This window comes from Salminus brasiliensis, chromosome 15 (assembly GCF_030463535.1).
Source record: "Salminus brasiliensis chromosome 15, fSalBra1.hap2, whole genome shotgun sequence".
In the NCBI taxonomy this organism is placed as follows: domain Eukaryota; kingdom Metazoa; phylum Chordata; class Actinopteri; order Characiformes; family Bryconidae; genus Salminus; species Salminus brasiliensis.
Genome location: NC_132892.1, coordinates 19384097 through 19403954, shown reverse-complemented (window position 1 = coordinate 19403954; position 19858 = coordinate 19384097). Strand labels below are relative to the sequence as shown.

Here is a 19858-nt window from a genome sequence, read left to right as displayed (position 1 = left end):
TTCCTACACGCTTCAGGTGACGGCGAGCGACGGTGGGAGCCCACCCAAGTCTGGATCCGTGACGGTGCACGTCAAAGTTTTGGACTCCAATGATAACAGCCCCCAGTTCGAGCACAGCACCCTTAAAGTCGAGCTCCACGAGGACGCGCCGGTGGGGTTCCTTCTGCTCAGGGTGCAGGCGGTCGACCCGGACCACGGCGTGAACGGGGAGGTGCGCTACGACTTCGCGGATGGTGTGTCCGAGGAGATCAGGAGCACCTTCGACGTGGACCCGGTCAGCGGGGCGCTCACCGTGAAGTCCATGGTGGACTTCGAGGCCAGACGGTCCTACGAGCTGAACATTCAGGCGTACGACCTGGGGGTGAACTCCGTGCCGTCGACCTGCACCATCACCGTAGACGTCGTGGACGTGAACGACAACGCGCCGGAGATCAAGATCAAGCCGATGACGTCGACGAGCCAAGAGATGGCCTACATCACTGAGGCGGCGGCGGTGGAGAGCTTCGTGGCACTCATCAGCACCACGGACAGAGACTCGGGTGCCAACGGCTACGTGCGCGTGAGTCTACACGGGCACGAGCACTTCAGACTGCAGCAGGCCTACGGCGACACTTTTATGATCGTCACGACCTCAGCTTTGGACAGAGAGAAGATCCCTGAGTACAATCTCACCATAGTGGCCGAAGATCTCGGTTCCCCACCATTCAAGACCTTTATGCAGTACACCATCAGAGTTGCTGATGAGAATGACAACCCCCCACAGTTCAGCAAGCCCATCTATGAGATCTCTGTGATGGAAAACAAAGCACCTGGCTCCTACATTGCTTCTCTAGTGGCTCGTGACCCTGATGACGCAGCCAATGCCAAGGTCACCTATAAGCTGATTGAAAACGAAGTGGACGGAGTGCTGATGAGTTCTTTCCTCTCAGTAGACTCCGCCTCTGGCACTCTCTATGCTGTGAGGTCTCTGGACTATGAGTATGTAAAGCAAATTGAGGTGGTCATTCAAGCCACAGATGGAGGCTCCCCTCCGCTATCAAGCACAGCCCTGGTCAGGGTCAGAGTGGTGGACGAGAACGACAATGCGCCTTTTATCACCCACCCCATTCTCATCAACAGCTCAGCAGATGTGCCTCTTCCTTACAATGCGCCAGCTGGTTACATTGGCCTGAGGGTCAAAGCTCGCGACATGGACGACGGGATGAACGCCGAGCTGTCCTACGCCATTGTGGAGGACAAGCAATCTCTGTTCTCCATGAACAAAAACTCTGGCGAGGTTGTGCTGAAGCACGGCCTGACGTTTGAGTATGGGGATGTGCTGGAGATCACAGTGGTGGCAAGCGACCATGGTCGGACGCCTCTGTCTTGCACGGCCACCGTCCGCTTTGTGGTGTCAGATGTCCAGCCCTTGGAGGAGCAAGTGGTGGTCGTTCTTGAAGCAAGTGAAGAACAGGCAGAGTCAGACTTCGATGCTTCCCTCATCATCATTGTGCTCCTGGCCGTTGGGTGCGCCACGCTGCTGGTTGCCATTGTGGCGGTGGCCTTGTCGCGGAGAAATGTCCCAAGGGACTGCACCATCAGCAAACTGGAGCGTGGTACCACAGGAAACTTCAAAAAGTCTCCACTGCCATCGCATAGCATTGACTCGTCAGACTCCGCCAGCTTCTCTGGAGGCAGCAGCACCATCACAGAGCACATTTCCACCTCACAGGATGAGTCGTCTTACTCTTATGACGAGGAGCACAGCAGAGATTCTGACAATAAGGTAAACAGCACTCACATTATAATAATAATCGAACCTATAGGGTATAACCTCATTTACTGTGAGAATGTGCAAAAGAAAACACGGGCACTCATCTTCTTCCTTTTCTCTCTCTTTAGGTGTTTCGACCTCTCTTCAACAAGACCAATTTTGAGCCGGTTGCCATTTGGCAAGGAGACAGATACACTCTTCAGATGAGGTACAGATTTGGGTACAAAGAACCCAAAAATATTTATTCTGGATCCAAATTAATGCTCAAATCTGCTTGCGTTTGTCCTCTTGCCTAATTTTTTTTTATTTCATTCACAGTGGGATTAGGTCCACTGACCAAACCAGTGTGAAAGACAGCGGGAAAGGAGACAGTGACTTCAATGACAGCGATTCTGACGCCAGTGGAGAAGCCAGTCGAAAAATGACCGGCCTCAGCCATCAGCGAGCTGGCAGTAAGTGTTTTAAGGCCGTTTGTGCTCATCTTATACTTGTATGGTTGCCATCCTGTACAGTTGAAGGCATTTACTCAAGTAAAAGTATTGTTACCTCGTTGAAATAGGGAAAATTAAAAATACACAGGAAAGTATTGATCCATCAAAAATGTACTTGAGTACATGTAATTGCTTGATGTTAATTATGCAACACAAAGGTGATAGACCTTTGAATATGACACCTCAAACAACATGGGCTGTAGGGGGTTCGTATAACCCTATAATCAGAGTAAAATTATTTCTCGGTAGATGATTCTGTAGAACTAAAATGTAAAAAAAATGTCTAGATTTACTTGAAGGTTTGCTGGAAAACTAATATCTCACTTTTGTTGACAGGTTCATTTCACACTGGACCAATGGAAGTAGCCTGCAGAACCAGAGAGATCCCAACATACACCAGCAGCACTCACCTGGGCAATGGTGGGTACAGTATAGCATACCGGACACCAGCCTATGGCCACCACCCAGCTGCCACCCATCACCCTTCCTGGAGGGAGTACAGCTATAGCACAATCCTTCCGCAAGCCTCTGAGCAGCCGCCAGCACCCATGTGTCATAGGATAGGGACCCTCCCTTCCCAGCTCTATTATTACCAGCAAAATAAGCTGGCTCAGATAAACAGACAAGTCACATCAACCACAGAACTGATGACAGACTCGATTGCCACACCTGTGACATACTTTTAAAGCCTAACTTCATTGACTGAGCTCAATTGCAAGCTTTATACTTATGCTGTCCTTTCCGGAATGTGAGCTCATCTTGCATTTCAGGCTAAACAACTTCAGGCTTAAATGCTGCTAAATGTATCCGTTCAACCCTTGATTTTCCGGGCTCCATTCTCTAAACTATTCTACAACACTGAGCAGTCAGTTGTTAATGAAGGCCTAGCACTCTGCTTCATTTGGCCTGTTGAGAGGGCCACTGTATTTTATAAATAATGTAAATAACTGCTGTGTAAATAAGTGTAAATATAGTGTTTTATATTTATTGACATTGTATAAATGTACTTCTGAATAAATGGAAAAAATTACATCATTCTGCAGTCTGATTTTTTATTTCAACATCGTATGTAACATCATTTCCACAGTACCGAGATACTCATAACCTTTTTGGACATTGACTTCCACTATAGGTTAATTATTTGTCTTATTAGGTACCAAGCCCCATTACAGCTTAACAGAAAAACTGTTACTGTGCTTTTAAGACGTGTAAGATGTGTAAAACACCTCTATTCTCATTGGTTGCCCTTCACTGGGTATTAACAAAGTAGTCCAGGTTAAAAAAAAAGGAGCTCATTATAACTTACAGCAGAAATATGATGTAGGCACCATGTCTAATGCCATGTCTAATTTTGCTGTAGGCACCATGTCTAATGCCAGGCGTGGGCTAGAGGGGTATAAAGCCCCCCCAGCATTGAGCTGTGGAGCAGTGGAAGAACTGTGTTCTCTAGAATGATGGATGGTGCTGCTCCATCCAATTATTTTGGGATGAGTTGGGGAGTTGGGGGTGAGGTGGGGTGGTGATCACCCAACATCCTGGCCTCACTAAAGCTCTTGTCACTGAATGCAATCAAGACCTCACAGCAGTGCTTCTGCTGAAAAATGAAAAACAGGCTTCTTGGCCTTCATTTATTGAACTAAAAAAATTATTGTGATGACTGTAATAATGACTGTGATGTTGAAATGGGCGTCCTTAAGAAGTTACCACACTTATGTAGATAACACAACACCACTACATACAGAAACTTTGAATAAAAAGATGGCCAATACGGTTGTTCCACATTGCCCTAAGAAAACGATTGGCAATTAAATTTTTTTGGTACAGTTCCAATTGCCATTTCCAGTATCTTGTTTATTGCAACACTAGTCTTTAAGATTATGAAGTAGGTGTTTGGGTGTAGAGCATGGTGGTGTAGAGGCAGACAACCTGAGTTAATGCTTGCAGCTGCTGGAAAGACATGCTCTACAATAGCTAGTTTTTGGCTACCTGCGTCTATTAGAAGTTGATGGAGAGGATTCACTCTACACCGTCTACTCTGTGTCTAATACTAACTAGGAAGGGACAGATCTACTGTGGGCCAACTTTACCAACCAGCAATATGTCTTATTGTGTTTTATGTGTGTTGCTACTCTAAAATCATGGTGAACACACAGTTTAGGGCCTAAAGGATTCATGCCCCTAGACCCCTCCTCCTCCCCCGAGTTAATACTTAGCCCACCATCCATAAATCTTTAGTGACGTCCCTGCCTAGAAATAATGCAGAATATTTAATATTTCATTGTCACTCTGCTAACATAAACAACAGTGTGTCACAGGGGATAAACATCTGTTGAGTTCACTAGCAATGGAGGTTTGCTAGTAATAAGCTTTTTCACATAATTAGCAAATGACAGCTATCCCTTACATTGTATCCAAATATTATGATGAATGGGTAAAAAAAAAAAAAAAACGTTCAAAATGAGTTACTAATACGATCGAATAAATTAACCATTTTTATACTTTATATTATAGGTGTTTTTTGTCTCTCTTGTAACGGTAACACTTCAGAGATACACGGTTCTGTTCTGATATGTTGTGTTTTGAACTATAAAATACTGTCAATCAGCTTAAAACAGGCTAGACCAGCAAATGGTTGCTTAATTTGTGGATTTTTTTTTCTTTTTTTTTTAGTTGTTGAATTTCTAAACTTTCCCATTTTATTTATTTTTTATCAACTGCAATGAATGTTAAAGTGAACTCAAAGACAAAAATTGTGTTAATGTAAAAATAGTGGTGTCAATCTATTAAAAAGCTAATGGCGTCAATCACAAGAATATTCTGTGATTAATCACAAGGTAAAATGAAAGCTAGCACGTCCTTGAATTTTTGGCAAGAGGACAGCTAAATGGTCGGGGTGCCTAATAAACTGTCTAGAGGAATCCAGGCGTTTACCTTATATTATCTTTGAGAACTTTAGCTTTAAACACGACGAAGCTCGCATACAGAGGCTTTAATAGAGAAAACGCTTCAACAACTTTTTAAAGAGATAAATGGATGTTCAGTCATTGGGCTGGATTAAGCTAATAGCTAAGAGAGGAGCGTCTGTGTGTGTGTGAGAGAGAGAAAGAGGGATGATGGAGGAGTACGAGAATGAGAGTTAGTTAGTGATTTAATCCATATTTCAGCATAAATAAAGTGTAATCTGTCCTCTGAGTCCTCTCAACAGCAGTGAGGCTGTGTTTACATCGCTAAATAAAGCCCAAGTTGGGCCCAAACTCTGTAAAAAAATTTATTAAAGTTAACCAGTTAATGTTGACAGCACTAGAACACAAAAAATAATAATAAAAAAAAAAAAATGCTTGTTGACCAACATGACTAGCATGACCAGCCTGACCACACTGATCCGCATGTATGACCATCTTAACCAGCAAAGGTCAAAAGTCTTCTCCTAGATAACCAGCTGTCCAGACACCTTCAGGACCATCTGAAATCACCTTTCAGCAAAAGCTGGATTTTACTAATGTGCATAAAAATGTGCACACCGAGTTACAGCGCCGCCTCAGCGCCGAGTGGTGACAGACTACAATTCCCATAATGCATCGCTACCAAATGCGGAAAAGTGTACTGTATAGTCGGGGACGGACAGTAAGGAAACATTTCTGTCCAGTTTTGAGAAGCAGATGAGTGCTTACATAGTTTCGGGAGACGAGATGTTCTCTTAGAGAGGGGAGAGGGGTCTACTTTAACGCTACCGGACTACAGCAGAGCCCCTTCACCCGCTGTCAGGGCAGACCGTGTTCACACGGACGGGCCATGGTTCATGAGGAGCTGTTTGCCCGTCTTAACGAAGCAGGGTATAAGAACTGGTTAAAGGCAGGATACTGTCTTCTGAAGGTGAGGGACGGCTTGTGTGGATATGCACACAGCGAAATGCGCTCTTTTCACCGCGCTGTGGTGAGAAGCAACAACGTCCTAGCAGGACAAAGGTGCAGGAGCGACTGCAGACCAAGAGGAAACCAGGTAGAAGCGTCTTTTCAGTCAAAAACAGCCCCTATACCAGTAATGGCACGTTTTCTTGGCATGCTGGCAGTTGTCAGAGGTGGGTATTTGTACTGTAAGTGAAATTCAGATGGATTAGATACGAGTTTAAGTCATTTAGGTCATTCAAATCTGTAGTATGTAGTGATTCCTGCTCAATTCAGCCATTCAACACATACACACAGTCAGCCAGAGTAGCTGGATGTGAAATGAGGACTGTAGAGTAGAGCTGGGCAATATGACGATATTTTATCGTATCGTGATACATTTTGTTATCGTGATAACAACATGCTTTGATGAAGAGCTGCAGATGTTAATAATAAAAATCACTGTATTCAGTATGATAAAGTATCTGAATAGTAGCTTATAAGAACCTGCTGCTACTGATTTTTTGTCTGTGTGATGAATACTATGTATCGCGAAAAAAAATCGTTAAATATCATGATATAGTATTTTTACCATATCGTCCAGCCCTACTGTAAAATGATGGAAACTGGAACCATATATCACCTATATCTCTGAGGTTAGTCATTTTGTTTTAGATCGAAAAGTTAAAATAGTGTCTAATACATTGAAATTTCTATGTTTAGAATTGCAATTTGAAGTACTGTTGAAAACTCAGTACTTAACATTCTGCATACTCCCCCCCTCCCATCCTAGGGGTCAAAATGCCCCAAAAACAGTCCGTGTGGCCTAGTGGTGTACAGCTTTCATGGATATATGATCAAACTCTAACGTTTGGGTCACTCTAGGAAAAGGCATTCAATTTTAAAAGCTGAAAAAACGATGATTTAGGGGATTTTCTCTGCTGTTGAACATAGTGGTGGGTCATTTGTGACCTTTTGGACAACACAAGGGTTAAGTAGTTTTTGTGTCTGATAGTTTTTTTTTTTTTTTAATAGGGATGCACAAATTCCCTTTTTTCCTTTCCGATATCAGGTTGTCAAGTCTGCCGATACTGATTATCAATACTGATACTCTGACTTAAATACTGGATAGATGGCTATAAATCCTGATATTTATAGTGTTCTACTTTATAGGTTGTTTTTTTATACCTTCTCCCAAATATGAGATGATACGCTTGAAAGAACAGCATTTACTGGTTGAGTAACTGCACATTTAACTTTTTTTTTTTTTTTAAATGCCACAATGCAGAAACACAGGCAAGTAGGGAAGCACGGTCTTGCTAAGCTCGACCAAACAGCTTTTAACTGGTGTTTAAAATTCACATTTCAGAGCAGTGAAAGTGCCAGTTTAAAGCTACTAAACTTCAGTGCGTGTTCGTCTTTAAACAAACTATCTAAACTTAACTACTGGTCTCAGAACCAAAAAACCCACACCACATGGAAACAGAACTTTTATTAAGTATTAAATGTCTGTTTAATGGTAATACCTATTTATGACTGGCTTTTACTGGTTGCTTAAATGGTTGGTTTCATAATAAAAATGTTGTATGTTTTAAAAAATAATAATAAATCAAATCTATGGCATTAGTAAGCTTCATGGTATCTGTGCTTTCTATTCCCAATACCGATACTGTGTGTATGTTTAAGTATCGGTGCTGATACTGATGCAGTACCGATATTGGTGCAACACTAGTTTTAATATATATTTTATTTGAGTCATTATTTTACTTTTGCATTGAGTATAGGTTAAGCCTCCTCCACACACCCTATTTTATTTGTCCTCTAATTGCACTAACTGCTTTTACTTCCAGTTTCAGTCGGCTTGTTCTCTCTGTAATGAGTGGCGGAGGGAAATATTGAGGCACCACACAAAACCATCTGGTATAATTAACTGGGGAAACTGCAGACCCCGGCTGTGGCCCACTGAACCCTGGGAACTGGCCAAGGTAGGCTATGGAGGCTGTGTAGCTAAGTGTGTGGAGCTGCTGGAACTCGTGTAGATGGTTTGTTCTACTGTACAGAATACTGTTATTTTCTTCAATAAGCAAACCTGGCAGAAATGACTCGATTACTCGATTCTGTATGCCTGTATACCTGCTTTTCAATGCTGGAAAAAGAACCCCACCCCATACCCACCTTAAAGGCAATAACCTCTCTTCCTTTATAGGCTTTCATGCCACGGGGGCTAGCAGACGTAAACAGAGCAGAGCAGTGTGATGCTGCAGCACTACTCAATCTCCTCCACTTCTGTGACCATTTCAGCTTCATTAACCAGAGCCTTGTTACGGAGGTGAGAAACCATTCAAAGTCTACTAGATTACAGTGCTTCACTTTATCTCTTACAGAAAATGCAGAAAAGAACATGTGAAGACTCTTTTTGAAGTGTGATCCAGTTTGTCCCTCACAGGTGATTCGCTGTAGGAATGAACTAATGCATTCATGTGAGATGCTGGTCTCAGATCAGTGGATGGCCCACTTTCAGAAGAGTCTACAGCAGCTGCTACTACAGTTATGCCATGTTCCTGAAGTGGTTGCAGCTGGCCAACAGATCCAGGAGGTATAAGACAAAGTACCTCTGTATAAGACAATTGACTGATGCGTTCTTGACCAAGTAGGAAGTAAGACATTTCTGAAATATCTAAATAATCTAAAATATCAGACATTTTCACAATACATGATATAGATCACAATATTATGACATGCAGACAGAATGCACCAGTAGTGATGAATAAAAACCTCTGTCCAAATTCAGGACAGTGGACAGTTTTCTTTTATTTAAAAATGGCTGCATTTCATCCAATTAAACAAAAATGAAACCTAATTACTCTCTGTAATGAAATGTGTTAGTTGGTCAGTGTCCTTTAAGCATTGATGACATCCATAGTATTCTCTAAAATGTATATTGTATATCATGATAACACAGTTCATCACGATACAATTAATAACTGTCCTACTGCCCACCCCTAAGAGCTCCGGCTTCGCCTAATTCCTAATCTGTACCATTATTTCAATATGGCGGGCACTCACAGAACAAGTAATAATGTGTTTTAAGCTTTTAAACAGACTTTTGACTGTATATTATGTATTTATTATTTGTTTTATATATATATATATATATACAGGATGGCACTTGGGGAAGTTGTTAGATTATGCAATTCTATGCAAGATTTTTGATCAAACTGTGATAAAATGACTTTAATGGCATTTTACGATGCTACATTAATGATGAATCCCCATAATCTACATTTGAAAAATAAATGAATCACTAAGAAAATGACTCAGTTTCAGAGAGCTATAGGCCGTTGAGCTTCTTGTATGCTCACAACACAAACACAAGTGATATGACAGCTAAATTGTCACAAACAACAATGAGCAGATAACGATATTACATTTAAGGCCTTTAGCAGACACTCTTATCCAGAGCAACTTACAAAAGTGCTTTGCTATTTACTCAAGAATAACCTCAGCTAGTTTGAATAGGCTAAAATATCTGATATCATGATATCTCCCAGATGTTATGAATGCAGCATAAGACTTCTTGTATAACATCATATACAGTATCTGACTTCCAGTGTCTCGCTAATAGTTATTCACAACCTTTTTCTTTTTTTTCTTTTTCTTTTTGAAAACATACACCAGCATGCTGTAAAAGATCTGACCTGATGATAATTTGAATTAAATATTTGACAGTTTCAAAATAACAAAGGATAAAGGGCCTGAAGCAAACGTTTGGGCATCCTGCATGGTCAGTACTCAGTAAAATCTACTTTGGCTAGTATCACAGCTTGTAAATGCTTTTCTGTCGTGCAGCACCACTCCAGGGTCCTAAATTGTCCTGAGGGTCTATTGCAGTCAAACAGGTCTTGGTCTTTCAGACCTTAACCTCCCCTGTTGGACCTCCAGCTTTGTGGGCATCAGTTATTTTAATTACTTTAATGGATTATTTTGGACAGCTGCTTGAAGGAGTCCATGGCTGCTGATTGTTGGAACAAGACTTTATATAGTGCACTCCTATTGAGTTTCACCATTTTGTAGTAGTGTCCAAAAACAGCTGAATTTTCAATGCACTGCCAAAGGTAGTGTACAAACGACGTACACTAGCAGACATGGAATACCCATAATCTGTTGTGTTGTTTGGTTTGGAGATTCACACCACTTGTCTGAGAAAGGCTGACGTTCTCATTATTTATGCAATATGCAGTGAGCTCACACACATAACAGCTAATTAGGGCCTGAGAGCTTGGTAAGAAATAAGAGTGAGTGTGTCTCTTGCAGGGGTGTCCAAACTTTTTTTTTTTACTTTAACATTAATGAAAACAGAAATTTGACCAGGGAAGCCCAAACGTCTGCAGGTCATTGTATATGCTTTTTTTTTTTTTTTAGCTGATATGTTTAAAACATTACTTTATTTGGGCACAGCTGCGTTTATATTAATTTGTATACTATTGTTTACTTCCAACGCATGCCTTGGTCTTCAGATGCTGTCAGTTGACCTGTCTGTGCATGTCCCTGGAGTGGAGTGTGTGGATGGAGCAGAAACGGATGGAGAAATAACGGATGATATGGGGATTGAATCCATCAGCCAATGGGAGACAGAACTTCTTAAAGAAAGTCTGAAAGACCTGTTGGACAACGATGAAAATGAGGGGAGACCCGTACCTGTGGTAAGATTTTACAAAAATAACTGTCAGTAGAAGCTTAAAACTGGAACTTTTTGCAACAAATATGCTTTACAATGTATCAAAACACCATTAATAATGATTATGAAAAATTATAGTGGTTAAAAAGATAATGCTATATGTAAGTATATATTTCAAACGATAGCTGTACTAGTTCAATTTCCGATCTCTCCCCCTTTTCAGGATCTGAAGAAAGTTCAGACCCTGCGTGGCTTTTTGAGTTCCCACAAGGACCTGGAGGAGCAGTTCAGGACAGAAATTCAGAGCATTCAGGTGTTGGAGGAAGAGCTCCAGGGTAGCATTAATAAGGAAAGGTGATTGCCCAGAACAGTCTTTGATCATTTGTGTTATATTGCAAGAATGGTCAGGATGTATGATTGATATAAAATTGCTTTCTTTGATTTTTGAAAAGTTGGATGTATTTTGTTAATAGTCAGGTTTACTACACAGTCCATACATGCAAAAAGAAAAGCCATTTTTGAATTCTTTGTATTTGTGGCTTATTGGAAAGCAATAAATTTACATATCTACCCATACCCATTAGTATTATTTATAATTCGCTTGCATAATAACTGTCATTCTGGCTATTGTTTTTACCCTTACAGGTGTAGAAAACGCAATTCAATTTACTTTCAAAGTGGGGCTCTATGCGGCCATGTATTTCAAGTATGCCTTGGGCCAGCTCTGGGCTTTGAGGATGTCCCAAATCTGGTTATACAGCCTAAAAATAGTCGGACATTCATTGAACAGTTCACACTTCTAAACGGATACAGTTTGATAGCTTTGGTTTCATCTTTGCCAAAAATCACAGGAGCTCAAGGAGTTCTAGTGGCTTATGAGCCCAGTTGTCACAGAGCTCATTTAATCTTTTCAAGGTGCAGAGTTGCCTAGTTGCCAATGCATTCCAATATGGCCAGTTAGACGGAGTTGCATATTAGATTTCCAAAACGATGTGGCCCAAATTGGGAATTACATTTCTGATTGTTTTTGCTGTTCACATTGCCACACCAAACCACTTATCTGGAGCACAAATGTAGCCTTGGAAAATCAGTGGCCCTTAAACAGGATATGGGCCAATTATATTCTGAAGACTGTTTCAGTCCATCAAGTTTGACTGTGCTAGATGTCACAAGCTAGCTTGAACACTACATTAAGCACTTGGCCAAATATCTCATAGTAAAGGATTCAGTTTGCAAGAGATTTTTATTGGCTTAAGAATCAGGTTTCAGATTGCTCATTTCAGAAAGCAGTGTCTTAGTCTAGTTTCTTGGCTGCTTTCTGCTTCAGTTTCTTCTGAAGTAGAAGGAGGTCAATGTACACAACATGCCCCAAAACAGTGGAGGCACAGAGAAGTCCACCATGTAATGCTCCAGAATAGCCGGTGCTGAACACATCCTGACCTGAAACATTAGAAAGTGCAAAAAAAGTCAGCCAGAAACCTACAGAGTAAAGAGAAAGATAGTGACCCTTAGGGTCTTCAAGGGCAGTGTACCTGAAAGGTAGAGGTTCTCAATGGGTGTAGAACACCTGGTCTGTGCCATGTTCAAAGGTTGGTACCGCTCCAGATTGTGCTCAGCAGACAGAATTGAGCCTGCTGGGGCTCCCATCCCATGGGCATTGATTGGTCCGACTGCATGCAGCACTGCGAGCTAATAAAAAAAGTTGAAATGAAGCTTAAATTCCTGGGGTTCCCCCACTGACCCTTATGATTACAATTGCCAATCTATACTAGAGTAGGGTTCTTTACAGTTTAGTAATTTTCCACTCACTCAAACTACTAAACCTGTCAGTTACAGCTCTGCATGTTGGTTGCCAATTTGTGCCGACACCAGCCCTTCAAGAGGCTATAGAGCAAATGAGGATCATACAAATTCTTAGGTCACAAGATGGGTCACAACCGTACCTTTGCCTTCAGCTTAGGGAAGTGGACACAAGCCCAGTCAAAGAGATGGTTGGCAAATCTCATCTTGTAACGTTCATACGGATCCAGGCTTTCCACAGGCAGGTCCTTCCATTGTTCAAACCACTCGTATCTTACAATGGTATGAATCACCATGCATGACTTACCTGAGGGGTTAGGAATTATAAATGCTTCAACATGCTTCAACATGCATCCATTTGCTACAAGTCATGGCAAGAGTATACAGCATACCTGGGAAGCGTTGCTTGGAGCAGGGATCTTTTGCAGAAGGGAATGATATAAACATCATGGGGACGTTCTCAGGTGCCTCCTCTTTATTTAAGAGGAAATATGCCTCCAACCTTGAAAACATACAAGTTCAGTTATGTACTTTGTACAGGAACCCCCAAATAACCTTCTTTTTTTTAGCAGAGACCAGGCTCTTACATAGCATCAAGATCATTATTCTGGAAGAGCCACATGTTAGTTGATGTAACGTCCAGCTCCTCTTGAGTGGCATCAAAGCCTGCAAACACCTGGAAGGAGGCTTTGCTGATTTTTAAACCATTCAGGCAACTCTTAATCTCTGAAAGACAGGAAGAGTAAATGGGGCAAATGGGTCAACTTTCCTTTAGGGAAAAAAAAAGGAAATTTCAATAAATAAGTTACCTGGCTTGACCCGGATCTCCGGGGGCAAGAGGTCCTGAAAGGTGGTGAACACACCAGCACTTGAAATGATGACCGGAGCGTGAACGTTAATCTGCTCACCAGACTGCTTCACGGTCACACCTGAAAGAATTTATACTCAAAAGACCATACAAGTCACAAAATCAGCCTGCAGTGTGAACAATTTACTCACCATATGCAGCACCAGTTTCATTAACCAGAATCTGAGACACTGGGGCCTTGACCAGCACTTTTCCTCCATGCTTTTCAATGACCTGAACAATGTGATAAGGGATTTCACCAGCACCCCCTTTTGGGTAGTATGCACCACGCTTGTAGTGATGGAAGAGCAATGCGTTGATCATGCAGCTGGCATTCTTGGGTGGAACTCCTGGATGATTGGTGGCAAGAAATGGAATTGAAGCTCTAATAAATAAGAGCATTTAATAAATGACTCAACTTCATGCTAAAACAGTCAATGAACACCTGCTAAAGACCGCTCACCATGAAGGAAGTGTGTAAGAACTGTCGACAGGTCCTTGTTGTTGGTAAGGGAGCTGAGCATTTCTGTGGTGCTGATGCGAGAGTACTTGAATATTGGAGAGATCAAGTCAGCAATGCCACTCCACAGAATGAAGCGAGCAAACCAGAGCGGGACCAGCTTCAGGTCACACAACAGATGAATCTTTTTGGAGCAGACCTTGAAAAGGAGGCCCAGTTGCAAGTTAGAATAACAGTTATCTACTGAAGGATCATCTACAGTGATTTCTCTAGCATACAACAGTGGTAGGGGAACTCCTGAAGAGCCAGATTCCTCCACAGTGATTTCCTGCTCTAATACACCCAATTCAACTCTGCTGGTAATTGCCAGGTATGTAAAAGAGGGGGCAACAGCAACCTGTGATGCACTCCGGCCCTCAGTTTCCCCACCCATAGCATAAAAGGAACCATTGCCACAAGGAAAATGTTCAGTTCAGTTTTAGCCCTTGTCCTCAGGTCCTGTTTACTTTCCTCTTCCAACACCCAACCCAGTCAATTACAGGCCAAATATTTTCAGGAATGGCAAACTGCTAAACGCTGACCCTCTGGGACTAGAACTGAGGATGGCTGCTCTACAAGAAGGTAACACCCTCACCTACCTTCATTATTTTGAAGAACTCCTCAATTGCCCGAGTGTCATTGGGGAAGTGCTTTTTAAGATGGGCCTCCATCTTCCGCTTGCCTGTGTAGATGGTGTACTGCTTGCAATCCGCCCCCTTTCCAATAACCACAGTGTCGGAGTGAGGGTCTAGTTCAGCAAACTGCAGCTGACCATCAGTTATCTGATCAAAAGCAATCTTCAGAAGACTGTGCTCATGGAGCTGACCAATGTAGTGGAAGGCTTCAGAACAGATCACACACACACACACACACACACACACACACACACACACAAGATTAGCTCATCACTTGAATCTTCATTTCCATAAAGCGTTGAGCTCATGCTCGAAAACACTTACCCATGTCAAATTGAAAGCCTTTTTCAGTGAAGGACTGGCAAAAGCCTCCAGGCTTTTCATGTTGCTCCAGAACAAGAACCTTCTTTCCCAGTTTTGCCAGCACTGCAGCAACAGTAAGTCCACCAATACCACTGCCAATCACAACCACATCCAGGTCTGATGCTACTTTGCTCTTGCTGAACTCTAGGCACAACACAGACATTCAATTTGTACAGCTCTACATGTTCTGAGCTGAGTTTTTAAATCCCTGATCATCAAACTAAGCAGATATTTGGTGACACAGGACTACTGAAGGTACTTTGTCATCGAAGGACTGACTGCACAAAATAAAGGTCAATGGACATGTTCAACCATGTTCCAGAAGGTCTCCAACTGCAGAGCCCAGTTCCAACACCAAGCCACCTGACCCAGCTAGCTCTTTCAGATGTTACTGAGCTGAGTGCTAGGTGGGTTGGAGGTGGATCTCCAGGCCGCAATTTACAGCCGCTATTTGCCGTTTTGCTCAACAGGTGTCACTAATGAGCTTCGAATATTTCACCTTCCCCCCAGAGCTTGATGTTACCATCACTAATAACAGTCACGTCAGTTCACCTAAGCCAGCATACCTTGCCCCAACACCTTGTCTCTCGCATCCTGGTCGAAGTCCTGCTGGCCTGGAGGGCTAAACGACTCCTTACAGAGAGGACTTCTTTTACCAAACAGATACCAGTACGTCCCTCGGGCCCAGTCCACCAACCACTCCAAAAACAGCAGGAACCACATGGTGTCTCAGCCAGTCGCGTTTCTCCAATAAACTTCACACCGAGTAACAGCAAGCAAACAAGCAAGTCCTGCTGTTTTTAATGAGGGCGATGAATGGGCGGGGCCACGACATCACATGGCAGCCCTTAATTGGAAATTGGAAATAATACCCTGACCTCTGACTCTATGACCCTATTATTATTATTATTATTATTATTATTATTACTATTATTATTTATAATAATCTGGCAAATCAGCTTTTTTTCACAACAACCTGTGATAATCTTTAGTTTTGCTTTGATTTATTTAGGTTTGTTTGGGTTATTTTGTTCTATTTTTTGTTTATGTAGTTTTATTTTCTTTTGGTTTGGTTTATTTAGTTTAGTTTTGTTTTGTTTTGTTTTATTCAGTTTTATATTGATTTGTTTTGGTTTGGTTGGTTTGGTTTATTTAGTTTAGTTTTGTTTTGTTTTATTTAGTTTTATTTTGATTTATTTAGGTTTGTTTGGTTTATTTTGTTCTATTTAGTTTTATTTTGTTTTGGTTTGGTTTATTTAGTTTAGTTTAGTTTTGTTTTGTTTTATTCAGTTTTATTTTGGTTTGGTTTGGTTTGGTTGGTTTGGTTTATTTAGTTTTATTTTGATTTGTTTTGGTTTGGTTGGTTTGGTTTATTTAGTTTTGTTTTGTTTTGGTTTATTTAGTTTTTTGTTTTGGTTTTGGTTGGTTTGGTTGGTTTTATGCCCACGATGAGATAAAGTTACCTATCCACAATATGAATCTGTGGAAAAGTAGCCAATATGGCCAACCCTATTTTTTTTACCCTATTCTCAACCTACTTGTTAGCATGCTAACTGTGGGGAGTCAGCTGTTTATGTACATAGTGAAAATACGCAAATAGTAAAAGTATGAACTAATTTAAGATAAGAATTAACTTACTAGTAGCTCTACCCTGCTTTTACATTTTTGGGAAGTAATTTGAAGGAATCAGTTGTAACCACAGATAGTAATTTACTGTCCGTAACATGACTACAGCTACAAACTGTTGATCATGCACAGCATCACTCAATTTTTCAACCTGTTGATGGATCATGAAATGATGAAATATTACATCCAATTATCAAATTTAATAAAAGTCATTTGAACTGATTAGGGTATTTTAAACACAAGCAAGACAATGGCAAGAATGAAAACGTTATGAAAGTATGAAGTGATAATATACTCTTTGATTAAAAAAAGGTAAAGATAAACATATGAACATGTCTTTGTTTTAAATCACTGAGATATCATCCTTCTTTTACCATGATAACTGCAACCTCAATTTCACTACGCCCCACTGGCTTTAAGGAAACTATTCTCTACTTGTACTTGTACAACTATACTCATTTGTATAATAAGATGAATAATTACCTCACCAAACTGTTATCTGTTTCTTAGTTTTTAGAGTAAGATTACAGAATGCGTTTACAGTCGTGCATTTTGCTTACTCTAGGTGCTGAAAGTTTTTTAGGAGAATCAAAAGTGGTTGTGAGTTTAATACCCAGGTCCGCTAAGCTCCCGATGTTTAACCCTCACTGTATCAGAGTCACCGAAGCATGGCTGACCGTATGATATGACCCCAGCTTTGTAAGCTTCAGTATACAGATAAAAAAATAAGGGTAAAGGTGCACGTATTTGTCAGTGAACACTGTACAGCGAAATGTGTCCTCCGCATTTAACCCATCTGTGGTAGTGAACACACACACACTAGTGAACTAGGGGCAGTGAGTACACACACACCCAGAGCGGTGGGCAGCCAACTCCAGCACCCGGGGAGCAGAGAGGGTAAATGGCCTTGCTCAAGGGCCCAACAGTGGCAGCTTGCCAAGCCCAGGTCTCAAACCCACCACCCTACATGGCAATCATATTGTTGTACTGTATACATATAATAGCAATAAACTAAAAATATTTCATGTTTAATTAGTAAGTTAAGATACATTACAGAACATATACTTGAGGTGTTTTCTTGTCTCAGCACTGGGAGGTCAATGTAGACGACACATCCAAGAACTGCAGAAGCACAGAGAAGCCCACCATGTAATGCTCCGGAAACTCCACCACTGAACAGCACTGAAAATATTTCCATTTATGAGGTAATTGAGATGATTAAATTAATGCACATTTGAATTATTTTATTTCGTTTTGGTCATTGCATTTTACCTGAGATGTCAATTTTTTGATAGGAGTAGTGCTTCTGGTTTTGGCAGTGGCCAAAAGGTTGGAGTCTCTCCAGGTTGTGGCTATTTAAGTGGGCTTCAGAAATGGTTTCTTACCAGAATCAAACTCAAAGCCTGTTACAGTAAAGGTCTGGCCTTCAGCCTTCTGCCTGGTCTTTTTGTTCTAAGATGAGGGAGGTCTTTCTTGCCAAGCTTGGCCAAAACTGCGGCAACTGTCAAGTCTCCAATACCACTGCCAATCACAATGGCACAATATTTGTCAAATTCTTCAGAAGGTTAATGAATGAAAATGAATTGTTGCCATACCTAATCGATTCCCAAAGTGTTACCTTTGGATACTAGTGTACAGTTACTAGCATACACAGTATTGTATAAAGTCTCATACAAGTATGTAAACAGCATATTTTGTCTGAGAACTTTCTGGTCAACAATTATTAATTATGAGTCCTGAGTTAGAGTTCTGTCACAGAGTCCAGTTCTCTTGCCACACAGGTACCAGAATGTGGACTATTTGGAGAAAAGCAGAAACCATCTCATTCTTGCTTCCTGGAAAATTAGAAAAGTAGTAAAGTAGCTGCTGACGACGTTGTTTGTTTTGTACTGAAGGGCTTTGCTAGATGTCTCTTGTTAAAGGTAAAGTGACCAAGAGAGCAGAAGCTCTAAAAGAAAAAAAAAGAAAAGCTTAACTTGCAAACAGGAGCATTCCTAGTCTTGAAAATATCTGACCAGTGATTCTTTTGGTTTTGCAATTCTTTGTAATTACTTTCTACATTGCCATTAACACATGTTGGCCATTAGTAATTGTACACATAATGTACTGTTTATACACAATACATGTTTAAATCTAGACATGTAGATCTTTTAGTTTGGTTTAGAAACATTTACAGTAAAAGTTATTTTCTTTATTAAAAAGTCTATATGTTTTCTTCTTTGAGATGTTAATTTTCACAATATTTATGCTTTACTTTAAATAGATGATGAAATGTTGGTCATAGTGTTATGTACTAATGTTTAAGTTAGTGGAATATCATACACCAAATTACAGAGAATATCCCAACTGAGTGATATCTTAATGCAATGCAATGCAAAAAAAAACTAGGGTTCTGAATCTGATTTGTTTGTAACTAAGATTATGTCATCCAATTCTTCAAGTCTGGGAAAGGAGACATAGCCCTTACTGTCACAACGACATACGCACAATCATAATCAGATGTGAATGGTGGGAGGTTCTCTACAGATGCTCAAATACTTAAATCTGCTGGAACTAATATTGTTGATTCTCAACAAGCCTATCATTAGATTTTAAGATCAGGGTTAGATAAGTATTAGACTTAGGTTTAGGTTTACCATCAAAATAAAAATCCAATGTTTTGTTGATTTCAATGTGACAGTAAGGAACACATCCTCTGCAGAGAATATAATATAATATCAGATTTGAGGAAAATGCCATTTTGAAGTTTGTAGGATGTGTTTATGTATTTTCACTTAGAAAAACAACAAAATATGTAATTCCAACAGGGCCTTATGCAAAGGTTTGGTAGCCATGGTCAAATTACATATGTTTTTGACTTTCTAAATGAAAATAAAAAATAACAGAGCACTGTTTTCTAAAGCACAATTACTGTTTATTTGCTTAATTTAATATATTGCAATACACAAACAAATAAACAAACAAATAAATAAATATGCACTGAAATCTACAGAATATTTTTAGATTTAAGTTTCTTGTAGAGGATTTTGTCTTTTAGGAATTTGATATTTGATCAGGGGTGCCCAGACTCTTGCCTAAGACTGTATATACTGTATAAATTTCGATAAGAATAGATTTAATGAAATAATTCAAAGGCCATACAGGCTGAACATGAACATCATCAAGATAAATTTAATAGATACCTGCAAAACATACTGAAACCTGACCATCAGCATTAACATGTTGTACATGTATTGCAAATGAAATGTATACATGTATCTGTATTTGCAAACAACAAATCAA

At 40.6% G+C, this 19858-nt stretch overlaps 3 protein-coding genes across 4 annotated transcripts in view; 2 read left to right on the top strand and 1 right to left on the bottom strand.

Moving 5' to 3' along the window:
* LOC140535505 (protocadherin-8-like) overlaps positions 1–3067 on the top strand; it is a 3660-nt gene extending 593 nt beyond the window's left edge. Inside the window, exons 1-4 of the mRNA XM_072656903.1 lie at positions 1–1765; positions 1882–1961; positions 2072–2205; positions 2581–3067. The exon at positions 1–1765 is cut by the window's left edge and continues 593 nt beyond it. Coding sequence (XP_072513004.1) covers positions 1–1765; positions 1882–1961; positions 2072–2205; positions 2581–2930 — 2329 coding nt within the window. The 3' untranslated portion in view covers positions 2931–3067. The remainder of the gene's footprint in view (positions 1766–1881; positions 1962–2071; positions 2206–2580) is intronic.
* A 2764-nt stretch (positions 3068–5831) lies between these two features.
* On the top strand, positions 5832–11374 carry LOC140535652 (uncharacterized protein CXorf38 homolog). Of its 2 annotated transcripts, none has more exons than XM_072657062.1 (6): positions 5832–6243; positions 7979–8113; positions 8335–8457; positions 8575–8724; positions 10646–10831; positions 11030–11374. In XM_072657062.1, exons 1-6 carry the CDS (start codon positions 6037–6039, stop codon positions 11162–11164), a joined length of 936 nt encoding a protein of 311 aa, XP_072513163.1. In that variant the 5' UTR covers positions 5832–6036; the 3' UTR covers positions 11165–11374. The 2 variants fall into 2 exon arrangements, with proteins under 2 accessions (XP_072513163.1, XP_072513162.1); XM_072657061.1 differs by having other exon boundaries at positions 8551–8724.
* Positions 11375–12100: 726 nt separating this feature from the next.
* On the bottom strand, positions 12101–15673 carry retsatl (retinol saturase (all-trans-retinol 13,14-reductase) like). Its single transcript, XM_072657418.1, has 11 exons — positions 15517–15673; positions 14912–15094; positions 14552–14793; positions 13917–14112; positions 13606–13803; positions 13416–13535; positions 13194–13332; positions 12999–13108; positions 12750–12913; positions 12339–12495; positions 12101–12246 (listed from the first exon to the last, which is right to left on the bottom strand). Exons 1-11 carry the CDS (start codon positions 15671–15673, stop codon positions 12101–12103), a joined length of 1812 nt encoding a protein of 603 aa, XP_072513519.1.
* Positions 15674–19858: the final 4185 nt, after the last annotated feature.

Excerpts from the sequence above, each read along its gene's own strand:
- LOC140535652 (XM_072657061.1), top strand. The coding sequence starts at position 6,037 with ATGGTTCATGAGGAGCTGTTTGCCCGTCTTAACGAAGCAGGGTATAAG. Across the intron at positions 6,244-7,978 it reads GCAGACCAAGAGGAAACCAG|TTTCAGTCGGCTTGTTCTCT; the intron begins GTAGAAGCGTCT and ends TTTTACTTCCAG. Across the intron at positions 8,725-10,645 it reads CTGGCCAACAGATCCAGGAG|ATGCTGTCAGTTGACCTGTC; the intron begins GTATAAGACAAA and ends CTTGGTCTTCAG.
- retsatl (XM_072657418.1), bottom strand. The coding sequence starts at position 15,673 with ATGTGGTTCCTGCTGTTTTTGGAGTGGTTGGTGGACTGGGCCCGAGGG. Across the intron at positions 12,914-12,998 it reads CTCCAAGCAACGCTTCCCAG|GTAAGTCATGCATGGTGATT; the intron begins GTATGCTGTATA and ends CTAACCCCTCAG. Across the intron at positions 12,496-12,749 it reads TCCCTAAGCTGAAGGCAAAG|CTCGCAGTGCTGCATGCAGT; the intron begins GTACGGTTGTGA and ends TTTTTTTATTAG.